Source organism: Gopherus flavomarginatus, chromosome 7 (genome assembly GCF_025201925.1).
Source record: "Gopherus flavomarginatus isolate rGopFla2 chromosome 7, rGopFla2.mat.asm, whole genome shotgun sequence".
NCBI lineage: Eukaryota > Metazoa > Chordata > Testudines > Testudinidae > Gopherus > Gopherus flavomarginatus.
Genome location: NC_066623.1, coordinates 24,253,564 through 24,281,004, shown reverse-complemented (window position 1 = coordinate 24,281,004; position 27,441 = coordinate 24,253,564). Strand labels below are relative to the sequence as shown.

Genomic DNA, 27,441 nt, shown 5'->3' with positions numbered 1-27,441 from the left:
AAAGACCATGCAGATGATCAAACCCCACCTTCCTGCAGTATGCAGGAATTTGCCTTCTGTATTTCTCAGGTGTTTTGTCCTCACCTGTCTATATTTTAAAGTTGAAGCTTCATCAGCTGACCTCGGCAATTTATTCCATGTTTTAACTCTTTTAACAACCTTTCTCCTCATGTCAAGTCTCATTGTTTTTCTTGTAAGCAATTTCATACTATTACTTCCAAGTTTGCCTTCCTGTGCTGACTTTAACAGTTCCCATTTCCCTTTATTGCGGACACTCAAGTCATTTGCAGATAGTTAACACACACTTTCTTGACCGCTCTTTTCCAGGCTATATGCGTATATATTTAGTGTTCCCAGGCTATCCTCATACCATGTGATGTTTCCTCCTACCTTTGTCATCTTGGAAGTACCTTCAATTTATTATCCTTTTCATACTGAAGTGCCCAAAATGATACACAGTATTGCAAGTGCCGATGTAGTAAGGATGAATAAAGCAAGAGTATTGCCTCTCTGCACGTTGGAGAGATAATATGACTTATACACCCCAACCTAATATTATATTGGATTTTATTTTCTAACCGTGAACAGCTCTATCTGGCTAAGAATAGTATTAGAGGTCAATAAACCTTTCTTTCCATTTTGTATGGACATTTAGAATTATTTTGTCACAAATGTATAATCTTTCTTTTATTTTAGTGAAAAATCTCATTTTTATTAGTTTGTCCTTATAGTTCCTAAAATGCTTTTGCATTTTTCTGTGCCACCTCTAGCTTTGACCACCATTCCCTATTCTCTACTTTGTCTTCCAGGTCTTTTATAAAGATATTAAACAAAATGGGACCGAATTCCGATCCCTGGACCCCACTGGAAATCTCTCCCCAACTAGACGGACTACCAATTACGATTACTCTCTGTATACGGTTAGATAGCCAGTTTTTGATCCATTTTAATTGTATTTCTATCCAAGACATCTTTTGTTGGCTCCCCTCCCCTGTGATACTGTATCAAGTGCTTTTCTGAAATCCAGACGTAATGTCTACTGCATTCCCTTTATCTACTAATATTGCAGTCATATCAAAATAGACTATGAAATTGGTCTGGCAGGATTTGTTCTTAACCCACGTTTAACCCCATGACGCTTTTGCTTCTAGATTATTATAATTTTGTTCCCTGTTTGCTTCTTTACTTTGCAAAGGACGGATGTGAAGTTTTAAGGGTGGAAACAAAAATGGTACCAGGTTGACACACTTCCATCTTTTGGGACCTCAAGGTCTCCACAGCCTATATAGATATTAGCTGATGATTATTATCTCAGTACCCATGTGCCATGGTATAATTCCCCAATCTGAACCTTAGAGTCCAAAAAATGGGGTACCAGCATGAATTTCTCTAAGCTTAATTACCAGCTTAGATCTGGTAAGCTGCCGCCTCCCAAAATATAGTGTTTTGGGGCACTCTGGTCCCCCAAAAAACCTTTCCTGGGGACCCCAAGACCCAAATTCCTTGAGTCTTACAACAAAGGGGAATAAACCAATTCCCCTCCTTACCAATTTCCCGGTAAATACAGACTCAATTCCCTTGAGCCTCAACAAGGGGAAAAAATCAAACAGGTCTTAAAAAGCAAAACTTTTAATAAAAAGAAAGAAAAAAAGTAAAAGTTGTCTCTGTAATTTAGATAGTAAACGTTACAGGGTCTTTCAGCTTATAGACACTAGAGAGAAGCCTCCCCCCAGCAAAATACAATTTAAAATACTTCCAGCAAAATACACATTTGCAAACATAGAAAACAATCAAAAGACTAAACTCGCCTTTTCCCTGGTACTTACTAAAATTAGAACAGAAGAGATTTTTTTCAGAAAGATTGGAGGAATCTTCTTACATGTCTGGTCCCTCTCAGAATCCAGAGAGAACACGGACAAAAAAAAGAACACACAAACAAAGACTTCCCTCCACTGAGATTTTAAAGTATCTTGTCTCCTGATTGGTCCTCTGGTCAGGTGTTGCGGGTTCACTGTTAACCCTTTACAGGTGAAAGAGACATTAACCCTTAACTATCAGTTTGACACCATGTATCCCCTAGAATTCTGGGGTGTAGGTCTGCTTGCTATTAGACTGGCAGGTTCTTCAAGTAACTTTTTGCTAAGTTCTATCTCTTTTGAAGTTATGGATTTATTCTTACATTGTTGAGCCTAGTAATGTTGTCTTTGTTGTTATTAAATAGGGGTATGTACTAAATGCATTAGTTCTGCCATCTTCCATCGCTCTCACTGATTTCCTGACTGCTTAGCAGAAATTTCATTTTGGATTTGTCTTATCCTTGATGTAGCTTATAGCTCTGTCCCCATTAGTAAGCAAGATTTTCTACTGTCTCTGCTTCTTTTCCTTCTCGCATGCAGGACATGTAATCCTGACTAGATACCTCTTGACTTTCTGTTTACAATACAGCTTCTTTTTAGCCCTGAATTTATCCATGCAGCCTATGGTTTGCCAAGCTGAGCTTCCATCATTATGTCCTTCAGAATTGTCAATATTTTCTCCACAAATATTCTCATTAGTACTCCATCCCTCTTGACTCAGACTAACACTTTTAGTGGCTTCTCTGGAGGTATAACAAACCTTGAACACTGAAATGGCAATAATAGTGATTAGCAGAACTCCCTCATTGCAACATGACGATTTAATGGATGTTATAGATGGCACAGTAAAGCATATAGTAAACATGCTGAGCTAATTGCAGATCTGTTCTATACCCTGGTCTTTCATAAATTAGTGTTCAAGGGCCTTGCCAGTAAAAATCTTTCCTGGGGAGACTGTGGTGGTGGAAAGCACTGTGAAGTACCTTTCACCAGCAGAGCGGGGACATGCTACCTCAAAACTGTGAGGCAGCACAGGCTAGGAAGAGGAGGGTATGGGCAGTGCAGCAGGAGATATATTAGCACAAAATATTTCTGCTACAGCTTTCACAAAAGGACTCTTATTTAACAGAAAGCTAAAACTGACTCTTTGTATGGAGCACTGAAATAAAACCGTGTTTTCCTTAACTTCCCCCAGGACCGAATATACCTTCCTTCTGGAAATGTTGAAACCCATAATACAATATTCAGATGGAACCACATCCTTTTAGATTTTAATTACAGTAGAAATGTTGCCCCTTTAAGGCCAACTGTGGAGCTTAGGGAGGCAAAGGGATTTTGAGAAACTGTTTCACCAACTACGCAAATGAGAGCCACCATAGTTTGGCTGGGGAATAAGACAGATATCCCTTGCGTGCACACCCCTGTGCAGCCATGGCTCTCACTGGACCATGGGTCTGTGTCATAGCATTCCCTCTCAGATCTGAACCTTAGAGTTCAGAAAATGAGATACTAGCACCTGAATCCTCTTAAGCTTAATTACTAGCTTAGATCTGATAGTACTGCCACCACCCAAAAATATAGTGTTTTGGGGCACTCTGACCTCCCCAACCTTCCCTGGGGACCCCAAGAACCCAGATCCCTTGGGTTCTTAAAACAAGGAGAAATAAACCATTCCCCCACCTTTCCCCCTCCCAGAATTTCCCTCCCTGGGCTATCCTGAGAGATACTGATCCAACCTCTTAAATCACCATACAGAGAAGCATCTCCCTTCCCTTCCACAAAGAGGCAAACAGATTCAAGGAAACAGAGAGAGATTCTGTCTCTCCCCCCTCCAGTCTCCCCCACCCGTCCTGGTGAGTTATCCCAATCCCCTGGAATAAAACAAGGGAAACAAGGGGAAAAAATCAATCAGGTTCTCTAAAAAAGAAATCTTTTAATAAAAGAAAGGAAAAAGTTAAGAATTATCTCTGTAACTTCAAGATGTAAATATTACAGGGTCCTATAGCTTACAGACACCAGAAAGAGACTTTCTCCCCAGTACCAAAACAAATCAAAATATTCCCAGCAACTACACATATAAAAGTTAACCAGCCAGATCCACAATTGCAAATAGAGTAAAACAATCAAAAAGTCTAAACCGCCTGTTTTTACTTACTATTTGAAAAGAAACTTAGAGAGCCTGTAGTAATGTCTGGTCTCTGTCAGACCCTCCGAGAGAAGAACACACAACGGACAAAGAACACACACAAAAGCTTCCCTCCACCCCAATTTAAAAGTATCTTGTCTTCTGATTGGTCTTCTGGTCAGGTGTCCAGTTCCCTGCTTGTAACCCTTTACAGGTAGAAGGGACATTAACCCTTAACAATCTGTTTATGACAGTCTGGATGTGAGGGAACAGGGGAAAGCAGGGGTTGCACATTTGCTACTCTCCCTGCCAAGTAAGTAGGTGGGGAGGTTTGGGAGTGTACCATGCCAAGTTGCACACATCTGAGGCTCTCAGATCTGAACTAGCACAAGGAGCAAAGTATGGTTTAAATGGTGTAGAGCCGGATATGCTAGTGTCTTACCAACTGAGACTACTCCTTTGCTGGACAAATTGCTGACTGTCTGTTTATGCCAGATTTCCAGCCCCGTCACACCACCAGAACAGCTAGAGTGAGGGTCAGGATCTTGCCCTAAGTATTAAAGTGGAATAACTATACTGCAAGGTCACTAAGCACAGAGATGAGAGAAATAAGGTGGAAGCATGTTTTACTTTAGATGAAGGGAGGCTGTAGTGAAGAGGAATGGAGAATAGCACAGGCATGTGAATAGTGTAGATATTGCACAGTATAGAAGGACTGAGGAAGAGTCCTCTTACTATGCGGTCAGATTCTTTCATCCTTATTCATACTGAACAATACTTTATTCCTATGTAGTGCTATTGAAATATTTGGGGCTAGTCATAGAGTAGAGTATATTCAACATGAGTCAGGACAGCAAAATCTGGCCCACAAACATCAAGAGCCTAGGAAAACAAGATGAGTTTTAAAACAAACACACACACTCAATTACTGGAACTGTACCATGCAGCATTCTATTACATCACCACTTTCAATGGCCTGAAAAGTTCCATTTAATATCTTCTATATCACACATGCCCCTTTGCTCTGTGCTTTGGGGGGTATTCATCACCAACAACACTCTGCTAAATTTTCAGCTAAAACATTTTTTACTACCTTATAAAGATGAGTGTTTTGTTTACACTACTACTAAAACTGTATTGGGAGTTATTCTTGATGCCGAGCCTGAGGCTATCCTCCTTGCTGAATCAGATTACAAGATCTGTCATAAAAATGGACAGCGATAATAAAAGCACCATAAACAGAAAAGCCCAGTATTGACCCCACATCTTTCATCCTAAATTTGCCATTCACATATCACAGAAGAACACCTGAAAACCAAATTAAAAAAAAAAGTAAACCCTCTGCCCCATTAGCATTATCTAGGAGTTTGATATGAATGCAATTTGAGAAAATTCCATTCTTAGCCTGTGGCCTTTTACAGAAGATCAGAAGGTGACTTGTCTCTACAGTCCATAGTGATATTCCATCTGACATCAGAATAAAGGTCAAGTCAGCCATGTGGGGTTTTCTGTCTGGGGCTGTGATCCTCACAATGCCATCTTTAATTCATGTAAGAACAGTGTACACACATTCTGCTTGTTTAAGGCACATCAGGCTACTTGCATCATCTAAGAACCTGTCACCCATCACTGACCCTAAGTTAAGAAACTCGCCCATATAATTCTTATGCATTTCAGATTTGTATTTCAGATTTTGTAACAGCAGACACAGCTATGCCAAACAAAACACTAATACAGTCAAGTGTGAGAACTTTTGGCATATCAAGCTTATTGCAAATAAAACATAGGGGGACCTCCGCCTAGTTACAACAGGGAAGGGACTGGAAATCACACTGCTAGATTCTGCCTGGTCCTACCAAAGACTTCAGCCTTGTTACCTTGAACAAGTCATTTGCACCTTTTTAAAATCAGTATAGTAAACCTTACCTTTCAGGGTACTGTGCATAAGAATGTTGAGGTTATTGGCTGAAGCAAGGGCCATTAATATTATCATCATAGGGATGTACAAGAATACCACATACGAATTCATTATCCTCATGTCTCAGTGATGTCTGAAACCATTATAAAATCTGATATTTAGATAAATTTGTTTTGAGTGTTTTTAAGGTTTTTATTATTATTTTAATTTAGAGGGAGAAACATTTCAAGTAATCCAAAATTCAGGTCATGAGCATTAGGATAACTGGGATTTACCTATATGTAGTATTGATGAGAGAGATATTACATGTCTTTGAGTCCATCTTTTGCAACATTTCCCCACCAGAGAACTATAAATTTTGAGTGTCTTCTGCTCTTGTAAAAGATACAAAAGCAGTTTAACAACTTGTCAATGTTTTTTTTAAGTTCTACTAAACAGAGGCAGTTAACTCCTCAACACTATTTGAGAAGCAAAATTGCTGTGTCAGATCTCAAACCTGAGTTATTTCCCTTATTTTCAAAATAGTGGAAATGATTGCTACCTTACCTTCAGGAGTGTTGTAAGTAATTCTTCTGCTGTACTCTACACTGATTAGGCCTCAACTGGATTACTGTGTCCAGTTCTGGGCACCACATTTCAGGAAAGAGGTGGACAATTTGGAGATAGTCCAGAGAACAGCAACAAAAACTATTAATGACCTAGAAAACATGACCTATGAGGAAAGATTGAAACACTTGAGTTTGTTTAGACTGGAGAAGAGAAGGCTGAGAGAGGACATGATAATAGTACTTTTTCAAGTGATTGTTCATGTCTGTTCAACTTAGGTGTGTGTGCTTGCCACATACACTCGTGCCGGAAGTTTTTCCCTCAGAAGTATCCCTCCAGCCCCCTGGAGTGGCATGCACATGCTGCGATATATCGGGCACTGCCAGTTCCCCCCCCACTCTCAGTTCCTTCTTGCCACCAGTGATGGTTCTGGAACTGTTGCTGCTTCAGCTAGTGCTGTAGCTGCTCATTCGTACAAGCTAGTTATCTCCTGTATTATATTGTATATAGTTTTCTATAAGTGTTTATAAATCCCATAGCTATAGTTAGAGACTTTGCTTCAGGACAGGGCATGCCCTGATCCACAGGATTTAAGCCCTGTGATCTCTGCAAGAGGCCCATGCCCATTAGTGATCCACACAGCAGTTGTTTGCATTGCTTGGGTGAAGGACATACTAGTGAGAAGTGCAAAATTTGCAAGTCCTTCAAGCCAAGGACTAAGAACCAGTGCGATAATTCGTTTAAGAGCTCTCCTTATGGAGTCAGCCCTCACCCCGGCACCAGAGCAATGCTCCAACTTGGTGCCGAGTTCCATGACCTCCGTACACAGCGCCCCATCGGCTGGCACCAGTCCCTATCCTGGCTCTGACGAAGAAGCCCAAGAAAGCAGGATGAGACCCATCTCCAACCTCCCACAGGGGAAAGGATAAGACTAGGTGTGAGCAAGGTCCCATGCAGGTCATCCCTACCCTCTTCATCCATACCGGGATCTTGGGCCCAAGTTCCAGTGGAGCGATGTAGCCAAGCCCACTTCCTGCCGGCTACCCCAGATAGCAGCAGAGGCCTCCGTCAACCTCAGGTGCCATCCACGCCTAAGGCCTGCAGGTGGCGCAGGAGATCATGTCCCTCCCAGTGCCACCTACATCAGTTCCTGTGGTTCCCTAGTCACGGAGTAAACCTGCATTCAGACCACTTTGGTCCCCACCTCAGCAACACCATTCCCTGTCGTGGGGGAAGTCCCGCAAGGACTCACCCTCCTGTAGCCACCACGCATCTGACTGCAATAGGCAGACGCAGATGCAGCGGAGCCCCATTTGGTCCCTGACCTTGCGCACGGGCACAGAGGCTTGAGGCACAGCTTGCCGGCCACCGGGCGCAGACCTTTGGAGGCACACGCCCCCTGGCAGGAGTACCAGTCCTGGTGTGCAGCATCTCTGAGACCATGGTACTGCTCCACGGACCTCTGAGGGGTACTGCTTGGGAGTCACCTAAGTTGAATGGACATGGGCAATCATTTGAAGAAGAAAAGACAGTTACCTTTTCCATAACTGGTGTTCTTTGAGATACGTTGCTCATGTTCATTGCACAACCCACCCTCTTTCCTCACTGTCAGAGTTTCCAGCAAGAAGGAACTGAGGGTGGGGAGAATTGGCAGCACCCTGTATGCCACAGCCTGTGTGCACCACTCCAGGGGGCTCTGGGGCCGGTTCTCTATGGACACTGCTGAGGGAAAAACTTCCGGCACTGGTGCACATGGCGAGGACACACACCTAAGCTGAATAGACATGAGCAACACATCTCGAAGAACCGGTTATGGAAAAGGTAACTATCTTTTTTTCAAGTACAGAAAAGGTTGTTATAAGGAGGAGGGAGAAAATTGTTCTCCTTTATCGTCTGAGTTTTGGACAAGAAGCAATGGGCCTAAATTGCAGCAAGGGAGGTTTAGGTTGGACATTAGGAAAAACTTCCTAACTGTCAGGGTAGTTAAACACTGAAATAAATTGCCTGTGGAGGTTGTGGAATGTCCATCATTGGAGATTTTTATGAGCAGGATAGACAAACACCTGTCAGGGATGTTCTAGATAATATTTAGTCCTGCCGTGAGTGCAGGGAACTAGACTAGATAACCTCTCAAGGTCTCTTCCAGTCCTACAATTCTATGATTCTTGGATTTTCAGTAGTGGAAAGTACTGATTCTCAGGACGGCCTTCATGTGCACACTCACTGCAATAGTCCATGTAGAAATATTCTGCATGTGTATTATTATTATTTATTATTTGTATTATTGTAATATCTAGGTGTTCCAGTCAGGGCCAGATTTCCAATTAGGCACAGTAGGCGCGTTCCTCAGGGTGGCAGCATTCTAGAGGCACCTAAAACTTAAAAGTGGGTTAAAGTTTCATTTTTTACAGAGAACACAAAGGTCAGCTGTACGCCGGGGGGGCACTGAAAATGCTGTGCCTAGGGGCAAGTACGTTGTAAATCTTGCAGAGCCCATTGTGCTAGGCGTTGTACAGACACAGAACAAAAAGACAGTCCTTGCTCCAAAGTTATATTATATTAAATGGGAGGGGGTGGAAAAAGAGCCCTATGCTATAAAGGTTAAATTCACCCAGAAGCTTAAAGTTGCCAGACATTCTTTTTGGCACTGCTGCATATTTTTTTTGTTGGCTCACACAGAATTCTTTAAATGGACAGAAAAAAAAACTGAAAGCAGGTTCCTGAGTGAAAGTCCCCAGGCTAGAGTGAGAGTAGGCTGAAAAGTTTTCTTTTTTAACTCTTTATTTTATTTCTTCTTTATTTCTTACTTTCCCGTTTTAAATATATTATCCTGAAATCAGCCTCAGTCTTAAACAGGACAAACAGCTACATTAAAGCAATTCACGGTTACCTTTTATATTGAAGCACAAAGGGCCAAATCATCCTCAGTCTCTGCTCAGTCCCCACCATCTGCCTTGAAAAGTCACTGGATGTGACTTTTTTCACTAAAATATCCATATTTCTTCAATGAGATTACCTTGCAACATGCAGTCAGAATAGAGGCAGAAGGAGTGTGCTTTACCTTCCTCTCTGCCAGTAAATATGGCAGAGCCTACTCACAAACCTGATGGGTCCAGAGTCCCTCCACACAAAGGCCCTCTACTCCCACGCTGGCTCTGACCCCAAAATGGACTTCAGCTCCCTAACTGCCGGAGACTTCACAGCCACTGCTGCCTTCAGTCTCCATTGGGGGAAACTACAACAAAGCTACTTTTCCGGGTAACATTGTTCCTGCCTCACCCTCTGACCATTCACTCCTCCATTTTCTGCAGGGCTAGAAACAGGAAACGTTACCTATAGAAATGAGAGAATTTTCCTTGCTTCTTGCTCCATAAAGTTCTACGGTATCAGACAATAAAGGTGTAGAACTTTTAAGCGTAGAAAAAATACTTTAGGTCATTTTTAGATGGCAGCATGGCTCCCTCTGAGCCCGGTAGACTAGGACTCATGGTAACTAAAGCACATGGCTTTACAGCCAGAGGGCTACAAAAGAAAATTCCAAAAGCCAAATAATTAAAAAAACACTTGTAAAATACATGATATATATCAAATATATAGTGTGGTGTGGCATAACAATTTTATCAGCACTCATTTGAGATGACCTGAATAACCCATGGGTTTGGCCAGTTGTGACTTGAAAATATTGATATCCTGTACATAATAATTGAGGGTAAACTGTTAGACGTTTTGCACTTTTTTCCAAGACATAAAAATTTTGTTTGATTTGCTGGGATTAAACCCAAGATGTTCTTAAAATACATGGAGTGAAGATGTTGATACAGAGTCCTATGTTACACGTGCTCTGTATGTGTGTGTGTGTGCGCGCGTGTGCATGCAAGCAAATTTTTTCAATACATTTGTCATTTATAGATCTACAATATAGACATGCACATACACACAAGAGCTGGTAGAGAGAAAGAAGAAAATTTCCACCAAAAATCATTTTTTGCACCCTATTTTTTGTTGATAATTTGAATTTTCTGGAGAGAGAGAGAGAGAGAGAGTGTGTGTGTTAGTGTTATAGCTAATCTGAACATTAAAAAAAATCAAATTTCCAAGTGAAAATGGCAAGAAGGGGCAAAACAATGTATTCCCTTTCTTTACCAACTGTAGAATGAGTGTACATATAAATCTAAATATATAATGTATATATTTTTGACATCCATGCACAATTTTATTTGGAAAAAAGCCTAAAATGCCTCTGTTTCTTCTGCAACAGAAACTCTCATTCTGTTCTTGTCAGGCATATTTCCCCCAAACATGCCCTAAAACTAGAATATCAAGGTACAGGTAAGCCACACATTATTGTTCTAATTCTAACAAATTAAATGATAGAGGAGCTTTTCTAATTACTTTACAACAGAGCACTGCTAATTTTAATGATACCAAACAATCAGTGAAGCCCACAGCCACAGACAATTTTTCAGACCTTGAAATCACTCCTATACTCATTTTCTTTCATTTGTGTTTACAAATACATTTCTAGCCCCTTCGTTGTGAAGATAACCTTCAAAAATATAAACATTTTCCTTTGGCTAGAAATTTGCAAATAATTCTCCATAATAGTCATGAATACAGTTCTGGCCCTGTTGGTGTCAAGAGAAATGTCACGACATTTCTTATTCACAGTCTTTGCCACTGCTGCTTAAGGCCAGTGACACCTGTGTCTCCCTGAAGCTTTGATTAGGGCTCCAAAGAATCATAATTCTGACACTCTCCAAAATCCTGAAGTTAAACCTGCATCCAAGCAATTATATCATATGAAGATGATTGGAACATGCTATGCAATCTTTTCTCCAGTTTCTTATCTTCCAAATTGTGATTAAACATCCCCATGTACCTGAGTGCTTGCCATATAAGGCTTCATGTATTTGACTTGACTTCATGGAGGAAAAATAATCTGTCTACATTTTACAACAATTTGTTTTGAGAATGGGCTAGATGTGCCAAAACTTGTCAGCATGATGTTGACTGTCTAGCTTGTGTATCAAAAACACAACTATTTCCAAATGATGGTGTAAGATCTTTGTGTCTATCTTTTCATATTGCTACCACCAGTTAACAGTCAAGTATTTCCAGCATAGTTGGCTTTTCAGGAAACAGTCAAAGAGCTGCAATAGAGAATTTCAGTTACAAATGTTTGGAGATAAGCCATTTGGTGCTCTTTCTGTAGTGGCTTTTGATGCATACTCCTTATGTTGAGGTACTTCATAAGCTTAATTAATATTAAGTTCTTCTTCGAGTGATTGTTCATATCCATTCCAGTTAGGTGTGTGCGCTGCGCGTGCACGTTCGTCAGAAAACTTTTTACCCTAGCAACTCCAGTGGGCCAGCAGGTCGCCCCCTAGAGTGGCGCCGCCATGGCGCTCGATATATACCCCTGCCGGCCCACCCACGCACACTTAACTGGAATGGATATAAGCAACACATCTCGAAGAACAACAGTTACAAAGGTGAGTAGCCGTCTTTTCCCACTCCTGTAGACCCTACTGAGAGCAAGTCTGTGACAATTTTGCCTTATGTACAAAAACATTTCGATATGCAAGAAAAAAACAAATGTCTTTAAGATACTGAAAACATACATGACACATTTTTGCACATGCTTCCTGTTCATCGGCTTGATTCTGTCTTAGGTCATAACTGACACAGCTAATCATCATCTGAAATGTTGCTCAGCCCCTCCTCCCCAGGCTTACATTATCAATTATACTTCACTTCTTTTTAAAAGAAATACATTTTTTACTCTTACATTATTATCTAGGGTAATGTTGTGTTCAGTTAATCTGCTACTTAAAAATGAACTGCAAAGGTTTCCCTCGCAACAAAAGCATTTTTGTATGATCTTCCCAAAAGGTAGACATATGTAAATATGATTAGAATAAGATGTGTGATAATGACCTCCCAAATAGAGTGAGAATGACCGCACGGCACTTGAAGTGGGGGAACGTTGTCTGGGCTTGCCGAAGGAAGGCAGCAATGCTTTATGGCAGAGATGGGAAAGAGGGTCAGAAATTGCTGTAAAAAGTGAGCAGTGGTCAGATTTGTGGCACTTACTCATCCCCCAGGATCTGAGGTCAGAATGCATAAAGGTGCAAGCCCATGGCACTTGAAGCTCCTTTTCCACGCAGCAGGCAAGGCGGAAGCCCCCTCCCTCCCTGAGAGGTGGCTAATATCAGGATGGGTTAGGACTTGCTGTAGGCATTGTGATAGTCACTCCTTTTTAGGGGGGCTGGAAAGGAATTTTTCCTTAACCACTAGATTGGCTTTGGTGGAGTGAGGTTTTTCGCCTTCCCCACAATGGGTGTCAGGAAGGGCCTTTTCTGGTAAGAAGAAAAGGTGGTAAACTATATGTCGCAACTTAATTTGTAAGTGTTGGGTGGATGTCCAGTGCAGGTACTCCAGTGAACAGAAGGCATCCAGTGAACAGATGAATGGCCTAGTAAAGGATTTAAAATCCCTTATCTTCACTATTTCCTAAATGTCTCAACATTTTTATAGTTTTGCTGAAAATTTACATTTTCAAATTTTCAGTCAGCTCTACTAAAAAGCTTCCTTATATATTATTTCAGGTAAAGGTTTGTTTTCTCTCTCCCCCAGCACACACAACGTCTCCCATTTAAAAAAATATCAGATAGTTCAGACAGGTCCAATTTTAAAATTCAGAACCTTCAGATTAGTTTCCAATCAGGAAAAAAAAAGTTTATGCTGTATGCAAAATTGAGAAAATTTGGTTCACAGTTCTTTTGTTTGCTTTAAGCTAGAACCAGTACAGGTTAGAATGAAATGTTTTTTTCCATTCAATTATAGTGGTTTATGATGTCATATATTTACAGATGTCCTTTTTTCTCTGCACTCAGATTTCTTAAAGAGCTGTGGTTGCCTTAAATACGATCAATGAAGTTCTAATTACATTTTTCAAATGCATACCTTTTCTCTTTTTTTAGGTTTCTAAATTGCAGTGTAGCTTAAATAATGTGTTTCTGATAATAACGGGTATTTAACTTTCCAGATATCATTACAGAGATAAAAAAGGTCTGTTTGTTATGTGTGTGTAAGCTTATTCCTTTGGGATAGCTGAAATACATTCATTATCGTTTTCTTATATATCAGTTCATTTCTGTGTTGTCTTATCTGCTTTGTCTTGTAAAATTCCTTCCTTCTCCTATGAATCCTTCTTCCTTCCCCTGAGGATTCATAATAGCTAACAACTATTACATACATTACTATGGTAGACTTGGGGGTGAGGGGCTTAATATTAATCTAATACTTTAGGCTCCGATTCAGGAAAGCACTTAAGTGTATGTTTAACTTTAAGAATGTGATTAAGACCCATTAAAATTAAGCATCTGTTTCAGTGCTATCCTGAATTGGGATGGTTCCCTGATTCAGGGACTTAGTTGCAGGTTACAGTCAACTAAAGTTGCTATAAGGAAATGGAAATTGAACATACAATTTAAAGGTTTTGTTTATATGCCTAGTCCCTCCCATTTTACTAAGGGATAAGGTAGGGCTAAACTTTCCCGGTCTAAAAGTAGGGAGGGAGGAATTGTATCTGTACAGACTGCTCCTCATCTTTCTCTCCACTGGCTGATTCAGGTGCCTGTGTCCATTTGCTCCTGGAAATAGGTAAGGATAACTGGTATTACAAAATGGCTGCTGTAAACTAGTCTAGGGCCCAAGACTGGATATAAGGAGACCAAGAATTACATTTCCCAACAGTGTCCTCCACATTGTAAGTCATGGAGCAAATTCAGCTTTTGATTCAAAACCTTTTGAAATTAATGAGTCTTTCCATTGACCTCAGTGGGCTTTGGCTCAAACCCTGAGGGAGCATAGAGTCAGGTCCGGAGTGTGGATGTTGTGTGGAAATTGTGGAGTTTTCTGAGGTTTTTTTTTAACCTCCACTGTGATGCCCAAAGACTCCCCCTTTTCCTCTTCTATGCTGCATAACTGTTGCAGAATAAAAGTCCTCACATCCTGGAATGCTGTGAGTGTGCAGTGGATATTAAAAACCATACACATTTTTTTTGTTTCTGGTGCGTGGCCATTTTGTATGTTCAGGATACTGAAGCATTTATGACAGATTATGCTCCCAGATGTACGCATTCACAGCTCCCACTGAAATCTACTTTAGTTGAATTCTTAGAATTGGAAGGAACCTCAGGAGGTCATCTAGTCCAACCGCCTGCTCAAAGCAGGACCAATCCCCAGATCCCTACATAGCCCCATCAAGGATTGAACTCATAAACCCTGGGTTTAGCAGGTCAATGCTCAAACCACTGAGCTATCCCTCCCCCATAAAAGCAACACACATCTGAGGGTAAAATTAGGCCCTGGGAATTTTGTTGCAAGTAATTAGAGACGTGTAAAGCTCAGCAGTCTTAGTTCACAGTGGGTTTTTTTTCAGTTTGTTTTCCAAGTTTCCTATCTGTTTTCCTATCTGTGAGAGTTAAACTCCCTTGATTTACGTTGAGTTTTAGGGTTTAGATAAACCCAAGAACCTGAAGGAAATCACTACTGACTCTCCAGAGTTTCGCTGAATTTCGATCTTGGCCTGAAATCAAACAAAATCACCTGAAATCATAACTCAGCCCATGTTTGCTCACAACTCACCTCAGGGTTAACTACAGAGTCTGTGAACCTCACTCACATTTCAAGTTGTTACAAAATCTGAACCCATGTGAGCTTTGCTTGCTTAATGTCAAGTTTCTTTCTGAACAATTCCTACAGCTCTGAAAGTAAAGCCCGCTTTCTCTATGGAGGCACAAAGCACATGCGCATGTTTAGTGGCACATTTCCATTTTTGGAGATTTTAAAATATTGACTATGCATTTTGAAGTGCATACATGTTTAGTTTTAGTAGCACATTTACCACTCCAGAACAGCTACATGTAGTTGGGCTGGCCATTTGTAAACGATTACATTTTATGAATATTTTCTAGAGCAGGGGTTAGGCAACCTATGGCATACGTGCCAAAGGCAGCACGCAAGCTGATTTTCAGTGACACTCACACTGCCCGGGTCTTGGCCACCAGTCCAGGAGGCCCTGCATTTTAATTTAATTTTAAATGAAGTTTCTTAAACATTTTAAAAACTGTATTTACTTTAAATATAATAATAGTTTAGTTGCATATTATAGACTTGTAGAAAGAGACCTTCTAAAAATGTTAAAATATATTACAGGCATGTGAAACCTTAAATTAGAGTGAATAAATGAAGACTTGGCACACCACTTCTGAAAGGTTGCCAACCCCTGTTCTAGAGTGAAATTAGAGAGACTAATACAGAGACTTCCCCCATAGTGTATACAGAGTCTTCCTCCATAATATCTCTGTTCCTTCTTACACACCTTATTCCTTATAACCAGTGCAATTCCTGTAGATAAGATTCAAGTATTCTTTCTAGAGGGATTATTTTATGTCCTTTGGCATTTCCCGTATGTGACCCTTTCCAAGACATATTTCCTTCAATTCCAGTCTAGAGAGTTAATTCTAAGTTGTTTGCTCACAGTATATGTAAATGATGAGGCCCAATAGTACAGTTTAAACCTCTGAACAAATTAGATAATTTTGCTTTTCCTGTCCTGGCAGAATGGACCAATTTGGCTTTGACAAATTTGGCAGGGGTTAACCTTACCTAATGAAATTGTGCATTATTTCTATGCATTTTTCACCTGTGTTCTTGTTTCACTCAGATTTCACAGAAATACCAGCCATCATATCTATCTTATACATTTCTTCTGTACCACTCTGTGTTTAAAATGAGCAATCAGTATCTGCAAGTATCTATACTATATAGATTAAACAAGAATTTTGTTTGAATACCAGAAAGTAAAGATGTCAATGATATTATGTGTTTTGAATAGCTAAGTTATGCATTACAAATATACCTTCTGAATAAATGATGAACACAGCCGGAGATAATACTCCAAAATCCAGATACTGATTCCCTACCAGCATCTAGAGAGAAGAGTGATTGTTTGTGGAAGTGAATCCTCCTAAATGTATATACACATGAGCATGAATGTAGAAGTTGTACTATTTAAGATATTGTACATTGGATAATTAATAAGTGTAACAGGAATTCCTTTAGATAGCCATCATTTTAGAGTTTCTGTATAGCAGAGAGAATATACAATGGTAACATTTAAACACTCTTCTCTCTGTCTTTCTTTTGTTTGGGAGGCCATCAGAAAAGATCAGCAGCCCTCTTATAGGGCTCCAGGGTCATTTTTTCTCACGTCAACCTGGACCTATGAATACCATTTAGACCATTTATTTTGCCATCCTCCTTGTTAAACTGGTGATGAAAATTCTTGCATGTGTGCTGTGCTCTAGGCTCTACTATTCCAACTTCTGAATTCACCTTTTATTTCCATAGTTCTTATTGCTACTTTTTTCATCATCTTCCCATCCTCCCTTCTTCCCTCCCTCCTCCCCAGGGAATTTCTCCATTATGTTTGAACTCTGTTGTTCACCATAAGGAGTCCTGTTGTATGGTTGAACAACCATTCAGCACCAAATGATGTTTTTAACCTTCTCCTACTACCTTTGAAACCACTTGTATGCCCACTTCCCCCAAAAATAATTTCTGTGATTCTTTTCATATCATCATATCTTCCTGGGTCAGAATGACCACTCAGAAAAAATACATGTGCATCACTAATTTGTTACCTACAAGTGGCAGGGCCAAGGCAGTAATAGCACCTCTAAAGCCAGAATATACTTATGCTGGTTGTTGGCTTAGAGGGCCCTGTACCTTTAATTAAAAATGCATATCCTATTAATACCCTATAGTGCATAAATTTTTACTGAAAGATAACAGCTACCTTATCTCTAAGGAAATTGGTCTTGATTTTATTAACTTACAGGACAGAAGAATAATTGGCACATATCATTGTCCAGAAATGTATTCAACAAAGGTATCTTTCATTGTTTTTTAAATGTTTTTATCCTTAGAGAATTAAAATTGAGGTCCTGACCATTTATGGTCATTAAAGATCCCATGGCACTTTTTGTAAGAGTAGGCACCACAACCCCAAGCCTCCTGGCCAAATTTCAATTTGTGTAATTATGTTCTGCTTATTTGACCTTCCCACCACCACCCACCCACCCACCCCATAGTTTCAATTGGCTACAACATTCTTCATTTCCTGTATTAAAATTAAGTGTGTTGTTCTGCACTGATAGACAGTCACCACATTTCACCTGACAGGTGATTGCATTTCACTGGCTTGTGAAGTGATTCTTGTTTCTAAAGTTTGTAAAGCGCTTTGGGATCCTGCTGTGTACAGTAAACATGATTCATTATCATTCTATCTCAAATACCAATTTAGTAATAAAAATACCTGTACATTTTATTTAGGGCTGGGCGAACCTGATAAGTTCAAATGACACTCCTCACTCTAATCTCATAGTGAACCTATTTTGAGGTTCAAAAGTTAGGTTAACTTTTTTCATTGTTTTTCATTTTCACATTCCTCTGTGCTTCCTGGATTGGAGGTGAAAGATCTGAAATGCCATGAAAAATACTATTCTTGTGAGATGTTCAAACAAATGTTCCAGGTGTGGGAAGGTCAGATTAGTTCTGGAGACGCATGTGAACTTTTGTGCGCTTATCTGAGCATTCAACCATTTGGAGGTTCGCCCAACACTAATTTACTGTATTTGGGGTTACTTCTGTTTTTCTTCAAAAAAGTTGTTGAGGTTTTGCAAAACCTCCTCTCCAACTTCATGTTGTTAGACAAACTTGATATGTGCAGAAGAAGACACCTATTCCCAGAGACTAGTTTAGAATTTTAAATAAATAAAGGATCTAAAACAAAATATGTTCTCGCAACTACTTCCTTTCTGTTTTTAGTGATACTAATCCACTATCTGCTGCCATATTTTCTAGGTGCATGCTAACATTTTAGTGATCTTAATGGCATATCAACAGCAGCCATACAAGACGCAGTGCAAAAGAAATAGATAGTTAAGTGGAGAAAAGTTCTTAGCTGTTTATTGTAGCATGTCTAGGTCCAAGTCTATTTGACTATAATAAAACTTTTCCTGTGTTTGTATTTTCAAAGTATATTCTATAATGTTCTTTAAAGAACACCTTGTGGGCTGATATCAGTGCTAGCCAGAGGGTAGATAAACTGTTCAGATTCATTTCAGTCTCAAAGAACTTCAGCTGTGGCCAAATTTGGTTAAACCAAAGTCATTCCTATGGTAGATTCTTATCAATGTACAGCTGTCTGTCTTCCTTTTTAAGCCAAAGTAACCCAAGGCCTGACCTTTGTTAAACCTCTTGGGTGAAAACCTGGCCCTTTTGGGGTGAATGACAAATCTCCCATTGATTTCAGTAGAGTCAGATTTTCATCCCTCATAGCTGGATTAGACAATATGGGAAATGAAACTTTCGAATAGGCTTGTAACTCATCCTTTGACCTAATTAATTATCTAATATTGTCCGTTAGTTAACCTCAGTATTTCCATAGTTCAAAATATTTCTTGCGATAACTACATGGGGAATTGCAGGGAAAAGTACAGGTGTTTAGGTAAGCTTATGTATTTATTTTTTAAAAATGGAAAAGTTTTAAGGTCCACTGTTGCACTCCTGATTTACGCTAGAGTAGAATTTAGTCCCATATCTTTGAATGCCCTGAGTTTTGAGTACTCAGGCTTTTAATCATAACACTGCATTAATGCTTTTTTCACTGAATACTTTTTTCATTGAATTGCCGTGTTTGAGTTATTAATTTTTTTAAAAAGTTAGTAACCGCATTTGAAACAAATGTGCAATTACATTTAATGTAATTACACTCCAAAATAAATGCATTTTTCTTGCCTCTAAAATTCAGCTCTTTTGTTATTGCCAGTGCTCTGGTCTGATGAGATGACCCAACACGCACTGTGCTTATGAAGATCATGAGCATTGGAGAGTGGAGACTGCCTATAGGTATAACACAGAGTATGTCAGTATTTTCTCTCCCAGTAGCCAGTGGTTGTGTTAGAGTTTCAAGATTTCTTATATGATCTTCTTACAAAACTGCTGAATATCTTGGGGGAGGAAATCATGTTTGCTTTATCCTCACAGGCATGCTCCAGCATTCATGTATAGCAGTACTGAATTCACCTATGTTGTGCACATTTGGAGGTTTTGCTAAAACAGAGGCTGCATTTCATGGAAGTAAAAAAACAAGACAAAAAAACTCCTAGCACTATATTAAACCCAGATATGTGTGCACAAGGGCAGTACCATACTTTTTCAAGATGCATGGAGGTTAGTGCTAGGCATGTGAAATTAGGATATGGCCACTGACTCTGGGTCATAACTGTGTATTGCCTCTGCTCTCAAAATCTGGGATCCAGCATATATAATCTGTTCAGACATACAGGACAGGCCTTATTACTCTTATCATTTACAAAAGAATGACAGTAAAAACTGTAATGATTGTATTTAAAGGACAGGAGTAGAAGTTTTTTAGATAGATAGGCATCCAGTGGATTGGTATTGTTAGGTCCAAGCTTTGTCAATGTGGTCTCAGTTTACAACTGATTGGGCTTTTCTTTCCCCCATGCTAAAACTGCCTTCTTATATCTTACAGATGGATCCACATGAAAACATTTTGTTGAGCACACTTGAAATTAAAAATGAGATGGCTGCCTCCGAGGCTGTTATGGGGCTTGGGGACCCTAGAAGCACTATGCTGGCCTACGATACTTCAAGCATCCAGTACCGGAAAGCTGGCTTGCCCAGACACAGCTTTGGTCGCAATGCCCTGGAGCGACATGTGGCACAAAAGAAAAGTAGGCTACGGAGACGTGCCTCTCAACTGAAAATTAACATCCCTGACTTGACTGATGTAAATGCCATAGATCGATGGTCACGCATATTCTTCCCTGTTGTTTTTTCCTTCTTCAATATTGTCTATTGGCTTTACTATGTGAACTAAAAAACAAAGCCACACAGAAAGCAAGAACTGGATTTCTCTTCAATTTGGTTGTACAGCCAAAAGTGGGACTTAGAAAAATTCTATTCAGGACAAAAGTTACTTTAAAACACCTTAGTTGCTGGCCCTCTCTACGGTCTGTTTTATGATGTTTTGGTTGCTTTTGCTAAGTCATAAACACATTCTTAGTTACAGTAGAAACCTGTTCACCCTTTTAAAAATGTGGGTGTATATGAAGAGTGAAGGCAAAATTCCATTCAATCATTTTTTTTCAACACTCATATCTGAGTTTAAACCTTAAACTATAAAAAAGGGAAATTTGAGAGACAGGTTTGAGTTTTAACACCAGAATGTGTCATTTCTTTGTGAAATTGCACATAGAGTACATATGCATCTATACTTGATTAAAGAGTGTACTAAGATGCTATCATGCTTGTGAAACATATACATTACCTTCTAAATGTGTAAACTTGAAAACAAATAGTGCCTGTCATCTCACCTTCATGATGATGATGGTCAAAGATTTCTGAGCAGTAGTCAGGTAATTGCTATTTTTTAATTGAAAGACTAAACCTTTGACTGATATTATGAGCAGGTCAGGAGTTTGCACAGAAACTTAAGCAAGTAACACTAGTTTTGTTTTGGATTTTAAAGAGTTGGCATAAGGTCATAGTCACAATTCATTGTACTTTTGATATGTGGGGGAATGTGGAAATCACATTTAGAGATGGACCAACCTATCATGGCCTAAATGGTGGACATATTGATACGCTCAGTTCCTGGGAGATGGAGTCATTTGTCCGAAGTGCCAAATGTTGATTGGCCAAATAATAACTTTACAGATGACTAATGGAAACCATTGGTGCCCTGCTCTTTTAGGATAGAAAAAGGGAGACAAGTGGCAACCATTCAAGAATGCAGCCCCAGAGAAAAGGAAGGCTAGGATTATATTGTACAAATGAATGTTGTCAGTCATAGTCCCTGTATTAGTCCTAAAGGTTCATATGGAAATGAGCGTTTTCTTTCAGCTTTGTAGGCTTTTGTGCTTTACACCTGAGAATGCTTTTATATTTCGCATCTAACATCCAATTTAAAGAGAGTTATTGAGAAAGCAGACTGTTACAGGAATTAATATCTTAGCTGTTTGAAGAATTCAGATTTCAGAAAGTTTCCAGTTTTATAACTTCAATAGAAAATTTACAGATAGGATACTTTCTCCAGCTGGACTAGACAGTGCCATGCATTGTTTTTTTTTTTAATTGAATAAGATATTATAAAAGGAATGATTCGGTAGGCATGCCTTTAAGAGATTAAGTAAGCTTTTCAGTATTTCCTGCTTTAGAAGGTCTAATGGCTTCCTTTAAAAACGCAAAATTCAGTTTTGCCTTAGAAAATATGGGAATTTTTTATTTAAAAAAAATAGTATCCTCTTGTTTTTCCTTCCATGTAATTTTATTTTTTTTTATAGGAGAACTATTCCTAAAGAATGAGGCAAGGTAAAAAAATGTGCTCATTTAATGAAAAATAAAAATTGACAATTGTGATAAGAAAAAATCACCAACTTCTAATGCCTTCTGCAGAATTATTCGCTCTACAGTTTGACGAAAAATAGTTATGATAACAGCAGCCACATCCTGTTGTAACTATGCTACCTCTCAGCTATATAAAGATTTCTTATAAGAACCACAAATTCCAGCATGCTCTGAATAATAGTATTTCTGATATAGTAGAGGCAAATTTACAGCTGTGTTTTACCTATTTAAGGATTCAATTGCCAGTCCTTTTAAGAATGATTCCTTAACATTTTTCATAAAAAGCAGATTTTTTTCTCTTTCCTTTAAAAAAGTAGTAGCTTGTAGAAATTTCTGTGGAGGGGGCTTAGGGGAGACAAAAGATTAGAGGAAAACAGCTTTGAGAATTAATATGCCAACTTTACACCACTATTTTTTCTTCTGTTCCACATTACCATGGGCTTCTGCTTCAGAAAGAGAGAAAAAATAGCTTTAAATGTTATTGGGAAAGAACCTGAAAATTAGATGCACTGAGTACCCACAACTCTCTCTTTTAGGGGAATGGTGGGTACTCAGTACTGCCTCTATGGTCAAATGCTGAACTGCATGTAGATTCAAGCTTTTGACCATGTGATTAGCCTTTCCATGGCGTTCGCACATGAGTTTGCAGTGCATTTCACAAAACAAAACAATGTGCTTTTGTAGATGCATTTGAAGTTTGAACTTCTGTGAATCATGCATGCGAATTCACCCTAACTTCTCGGGAAAGGATCCACACCACAAATTGATAACAGTCTTAGAAGTCGATTTTTTTATATATGGCACCCTTTGTGATAACCTAATGTTGTCTTATACACACAGTTTTCATTCAATGCACTAAGAGCCTTTAACACTTGTGTTTCACAGAAGCGTAATTTAAATACGGGGAGCACAGTGCACGCACATGGTAGTTATGCCTCAAATATAAAGCCTAATAGAGAGTATGTTTACTCTCCTGCATTGGTTTAGCAGGTCAGCTGTAGTCAAAACCAGGGAGATCAGATCCTAGTACTGCATATTAATTTATCTGAAATTATAGTACAAGCCATAATACTCTCTAATGTTGCTATTTGTCCAGTAAGAGAAAATGTCTGATTTCTGCTCAGGTGCCACTGGGAAGGATGTATCACTAGGAGGAAGGAGCACTTTAATTTCCTTTTGGTTACTAATATCATGTACAAAAACTTTTGGAAGACTCTTCCAAATATGGATTGGTATAATTTTGTACTAAAGCTAAACACTGTGATGTGAATGGGGTGGGAGGTGAGGGTAGTGTAGGGGAGGAGAACTGACAAGACCCTGGTATGGAAGAACCAGAACCAAGGGAATGTGAGTCATTACCTCCTCTTCTTGGGACATTTGTGACAAAAGTGATAAATTATGCCAGCATACAGCAGCTGTGCTTTTTATCGTGTGTACTACCCTCTGAGTAAATTAGACCAACCAGACTAGCTTTTACCTTAGAATTTACCTAAAAAAATACTCCAAACCTTTCCACTCCTGTTCACTGTTGTTAGATCCACTAACTAAAGTATTAGTTATAATTTAGATAATGTTTGTAATATAATTAGAAATAGACATGTTGTTATTTTATTATACAGAACAGCCAGCAATTAAGGTGTTTTTCATCTTTGTGAAATTCATGGGAAAATTATGACTATAATATGGCACAGTTTTAATTAATGATATATTTGAGATCAATATGTAAATATAAACTGTATATGACTGCTAGTAAGTATGATATGCATTTTCAGAACTGAAAACTCATGCAACATATTTCTGTGTTTGCATAAGGAATGTTGCGTTTCTATCCTATTGTGGTTTAATGACTGGGAAGAAAGACTCAAGCAATGTCATTCTCAATATTTCCTTTATCATTCCTGGGGGTGGGATGGAGAACCAGAGTCTTAAATAATATGTTACAGAATACTTCAGAGAGTTTTTACACTCTAATACAAAGGACATAAAATGTGTCAGGCACAAAAAGCACAATGCATAAAGAAAGTGAGAGGTGGTCTTATACCTAGGGAAAAAATCCTGTTCATTTTAGGCAACATGTGCATTAAAATTAAAGGTCAAATAACTTTTACTATAAATATAAAACCATGTTCCAATTCCATAATTAACACAGTACTTAACATAAAAGAAGTAAACAAATGTTAAACATTATCCAAGTGTATGTGTATATAGACAAATATATTTATATATATATATCTATATATGCATATGTGTTTATATACACATTATATAAATACACATTCATATGTTGGTGTGTTAAAGGAATAAGCTAATAACAGTTTTGTTTCTATCATCACCCAGAGTATGAATAATTTTTTGAGAAAACAAATTAATGTATTAAAAAAATCTTACTATACAGGGTAACTGGGCATTTCTATATCAGCAGATCAATGCATATAATTCTTATGAAGCATTGCACAGTTTGACGTGATATACTGTACCTCCTCGCATCTGAAATTAGTCTAGTCCTCACATTGCTTGCCTATTTCTTCTCTTTTTTTTAATAACACTGTCCACTAGTAACTTTTCAATAACAAAAAAGTCCTATTGATACCAAGAAAAAAAAAAGCAAAAATATTAAATATTTATAGAAAAAATAACCTAGGGTGGGGGATGGCCAGGGTACAATATTATAATAGTAGTGATCATAACATTTTGCTATATGTATATAGAACATATAATGTGAGCAACCATGATTTAAGCTGAACTTATGTAAATATTATCAGATTTCTTAAACATTTTTAACTTCTAATTTGTACTTTATGGTAAGGCAAAAAGCTGATTCTATTTATGGTTTAGGTTAATGTGTCCTAAAATTATGTAAATAACTAAATAAGCTGTAAATGAGCAGTCAATAGATACAGTAATTGTTTAGTGACTTTTTTTTTTTTACTAAGTACAATAATTGCAGTGCTCTAGCAGAGTAATTTAAACACCCTTTTGCATAAACAGATTTGGATTTGAGATACAAGTTTTAATACAAAAATTCAAGGGAAGTACTGTAGTGTAAAATAGTCATTGCAACAATGTTACTGCTTGCATAACAGGTTATTTTTGTATGGTTAAAAAATTAAAGCAACAGAAGATTGTAGTTCAGCACTCAGTACTCAGATCAGCATTCAGATGGTAGAACCTGATTCCCTTTTACACCACTCTGGCCAGTTCAGTAAAGGGATATTAGTGGAAAGGAGAATCCAGTCTATAAGGATTTCACTACAGAAAGCCCATCTACTGCATCTGTTCCTGAAATCTGTCTCTCTTGTGATATATATTAGTAGACTTTAAAATAAAAACTTGTTTGACCGTCATTAGCTAGCATAGTCCCCCAAAGCCAAAGAACATTCACTCCAGAAATGGTTTTAAAAGGGAAAACTAGTAAGTCACTGCTTAACACCAAAGGTAAAGTTTAACAAAAATGCACTAGGAACTCTGTCAAAATTTTTAAGGAGCAAATGGAATGTTAATCAAAACCGTTGCCCTAGTCTACTTTGTAAAAATAACAACACTTTAAATATCCATTAATTAATTCTAAATTGAAATAGATCATCTCTGCAAGTATATGCAAGACACACATTTATATGTATCAAATGATTATTTTTTTTTAGTAAATGCTTTGACAGTGAATATGAAATGTTGGAAATCTTAGCTATACTGTCATACTATTTTTTTTAACGTTTCTCTCAGCCATGAGGTCATCTATTCCAATTTGATAAACATTTTGTATGTTTGCACTGTTACTGCCATTTGACAAATATTCACCAGGCTTTATTGTTTATGGTCCATCGTATGGATTGAGTTAAAGATCATGTGGACATTTGAAACATAAGTAATTCTAACAAGCTGACTATAATTTGACTTCCTTCACATTTTTATTTGCATGGGTGTTTAAATGGTTCTGTTAGTACTGTCTTTGCACAGTTCTGATTTGTCTCTTTTTTACTTAGTACTATTTACTTCATAATGTAGTAATCATCAGCCTTACTAATGACCTTGTAGCCTTTCTTATATGCACATAATGCACATTTTCCAATGGCTAGAAAATGCAAAATACTAGTGGATATCATTGCATCAGATCTTCATGTCTTTCTCAAAAGGACTGCTAACCTCTGGGATAAATGAGGTAGTAAAATGATGATTGTAAATGAGTAGCACATAAGAGATATTTTCTTGAATTTAAACTTATTGCAGCCAGTTTCAGCATGTAAATATATAATAATAATGTTGGCTAGTGTGTAATTCTTGAACTAAAAAAAATAAAGAAAACCTACCAGAATGTACATGTAGTTGTGTAATGTTGGGAAGGCATGTTATTCACACCATAGATATTTAGAGTGAAATCTCACAGATGTAAAGAAGATCAGAAGTAACCATTGTGATCACCTAGTCTTACCACTCCTGTATAACACAGGCCCTAGAGCTTTCCCAAAATAATTCAGAGACCATATCTTTTAGAAAAACATCCAAGCTTGATTTAAAAATTGCCTGTGATGGCGAATCCACCAAGACCCTTGAAGTAAATTGTTCCAGTGGTTAACTACCCTCATCTTGAGGGCCTCAGTTTTCATTTTGCCTTTATTCCAGCATTACTCCTACTGAAATCAATGGTTCTGGCAAAACTAGATCCATATGTCTAAGGAAAACCTCTAAACATCTGACACGTATCTTCCCCCTCCAGCAGAGAAGGAGATTGGTCAACTGCTTTCGTGGCATCATTCCTGCAGATACTATAGAGCCCTCATGGTTCCAATGTCTATTCATAGAGATGAGTAACTGGGAACTGTGGAACACACAGTCGTCCATCTGGCCATATATTCACATGAAAAGTGAATACAGCCTGCAGAAGTTTTATCTTTTCTTTGAAGACCTCCTCCTGGGAGCAGCCATGACTGGAGGAAGAACTTGGTAGCATAACTTCAATGGAGTATTGCTACTTCAGTTTAGGGGGACAACAAAGAGACAGAATAAAACAGAGGGGAAGTCCACACAGATGGCCGTGGCCTTCCACATTTACCTAGGGATATGCCAGGTTTGTAGACCAGACCAAGTGGACTATTCCATGATGTAATTATTGGGGAAGAGCTCCATAAGGAGTTTCACACAAAGATTTCCCTCATCAGAGTCTCTTCCTCTGGGCATTTCTAAGAACCTGAAGGTTTGGAGGTCAATGGAGTGGAATTACCATTAGTAGCTATGATTCTGAGATGTGTAACTCACAGATTTGTGTATGATATGAAACATCAGGTCTATACATACTTGCAGTTTTACCTCCTGAGAATAGAGTTTCATTTTAATTGATACCCACAATATTCTGAATCAACAGCAGAGGTCTGGGATACTGTGAAATCTGGATTCTGGCTGTGCATAGCTCCAGGTGCATAGAACAGAAAACTTCAGAACAGGATGAAAAGAACCTAAATCTTCATGGATATGTTTGCAGCTGTGCTCAAGGAGTT

General features: G+C 38.5%; 1 protein-coding gene across 6 annotated transcripts in view; it reads left to right on the top strand.

The window, feature by feature from the left end:
• Positions 1 to 26,261, top strand: part of GABRB2 (gamma-aminobutyric acid type A receptor subunit beta2) — a 267,905-nt gene extending 241,644 nt beyond the window's left edge. The window contains exons 9-12 of one of the 6 annotated variants that reach the window (XR_007775509.1): positions 810 to 920; positions 17,355 to 17,405; positions 19,347 to 19,426; positions 20,076 to 20,160. Coding sequence is in view for 4 of the 6 variants with exons in the window: in XM_050962710.1 (XP_050818667.1) it covers positions 810 to 920; positions 17,355 to 17,405; positions 20,076 to 20,423 (510 nt within the window). In the remaining 2 variants the exon portion in view is untranslated. Of the gene's footprint in view, positions 1 to 809; positions 921 to 17,354; positions 17,406 to 19,346; positions 19,427 to 20,075 lie in introns of all 6 variants that reach the window. The other 5 variants (XR_007775510.1, XM_050962710.1, XM_050962712.1 and 2 more) reach the window with 5 other exon arrangements.
• The last annotated feature ends 1,180 nt before the right edge of the window (positions 26,262 to 27,441 follow it).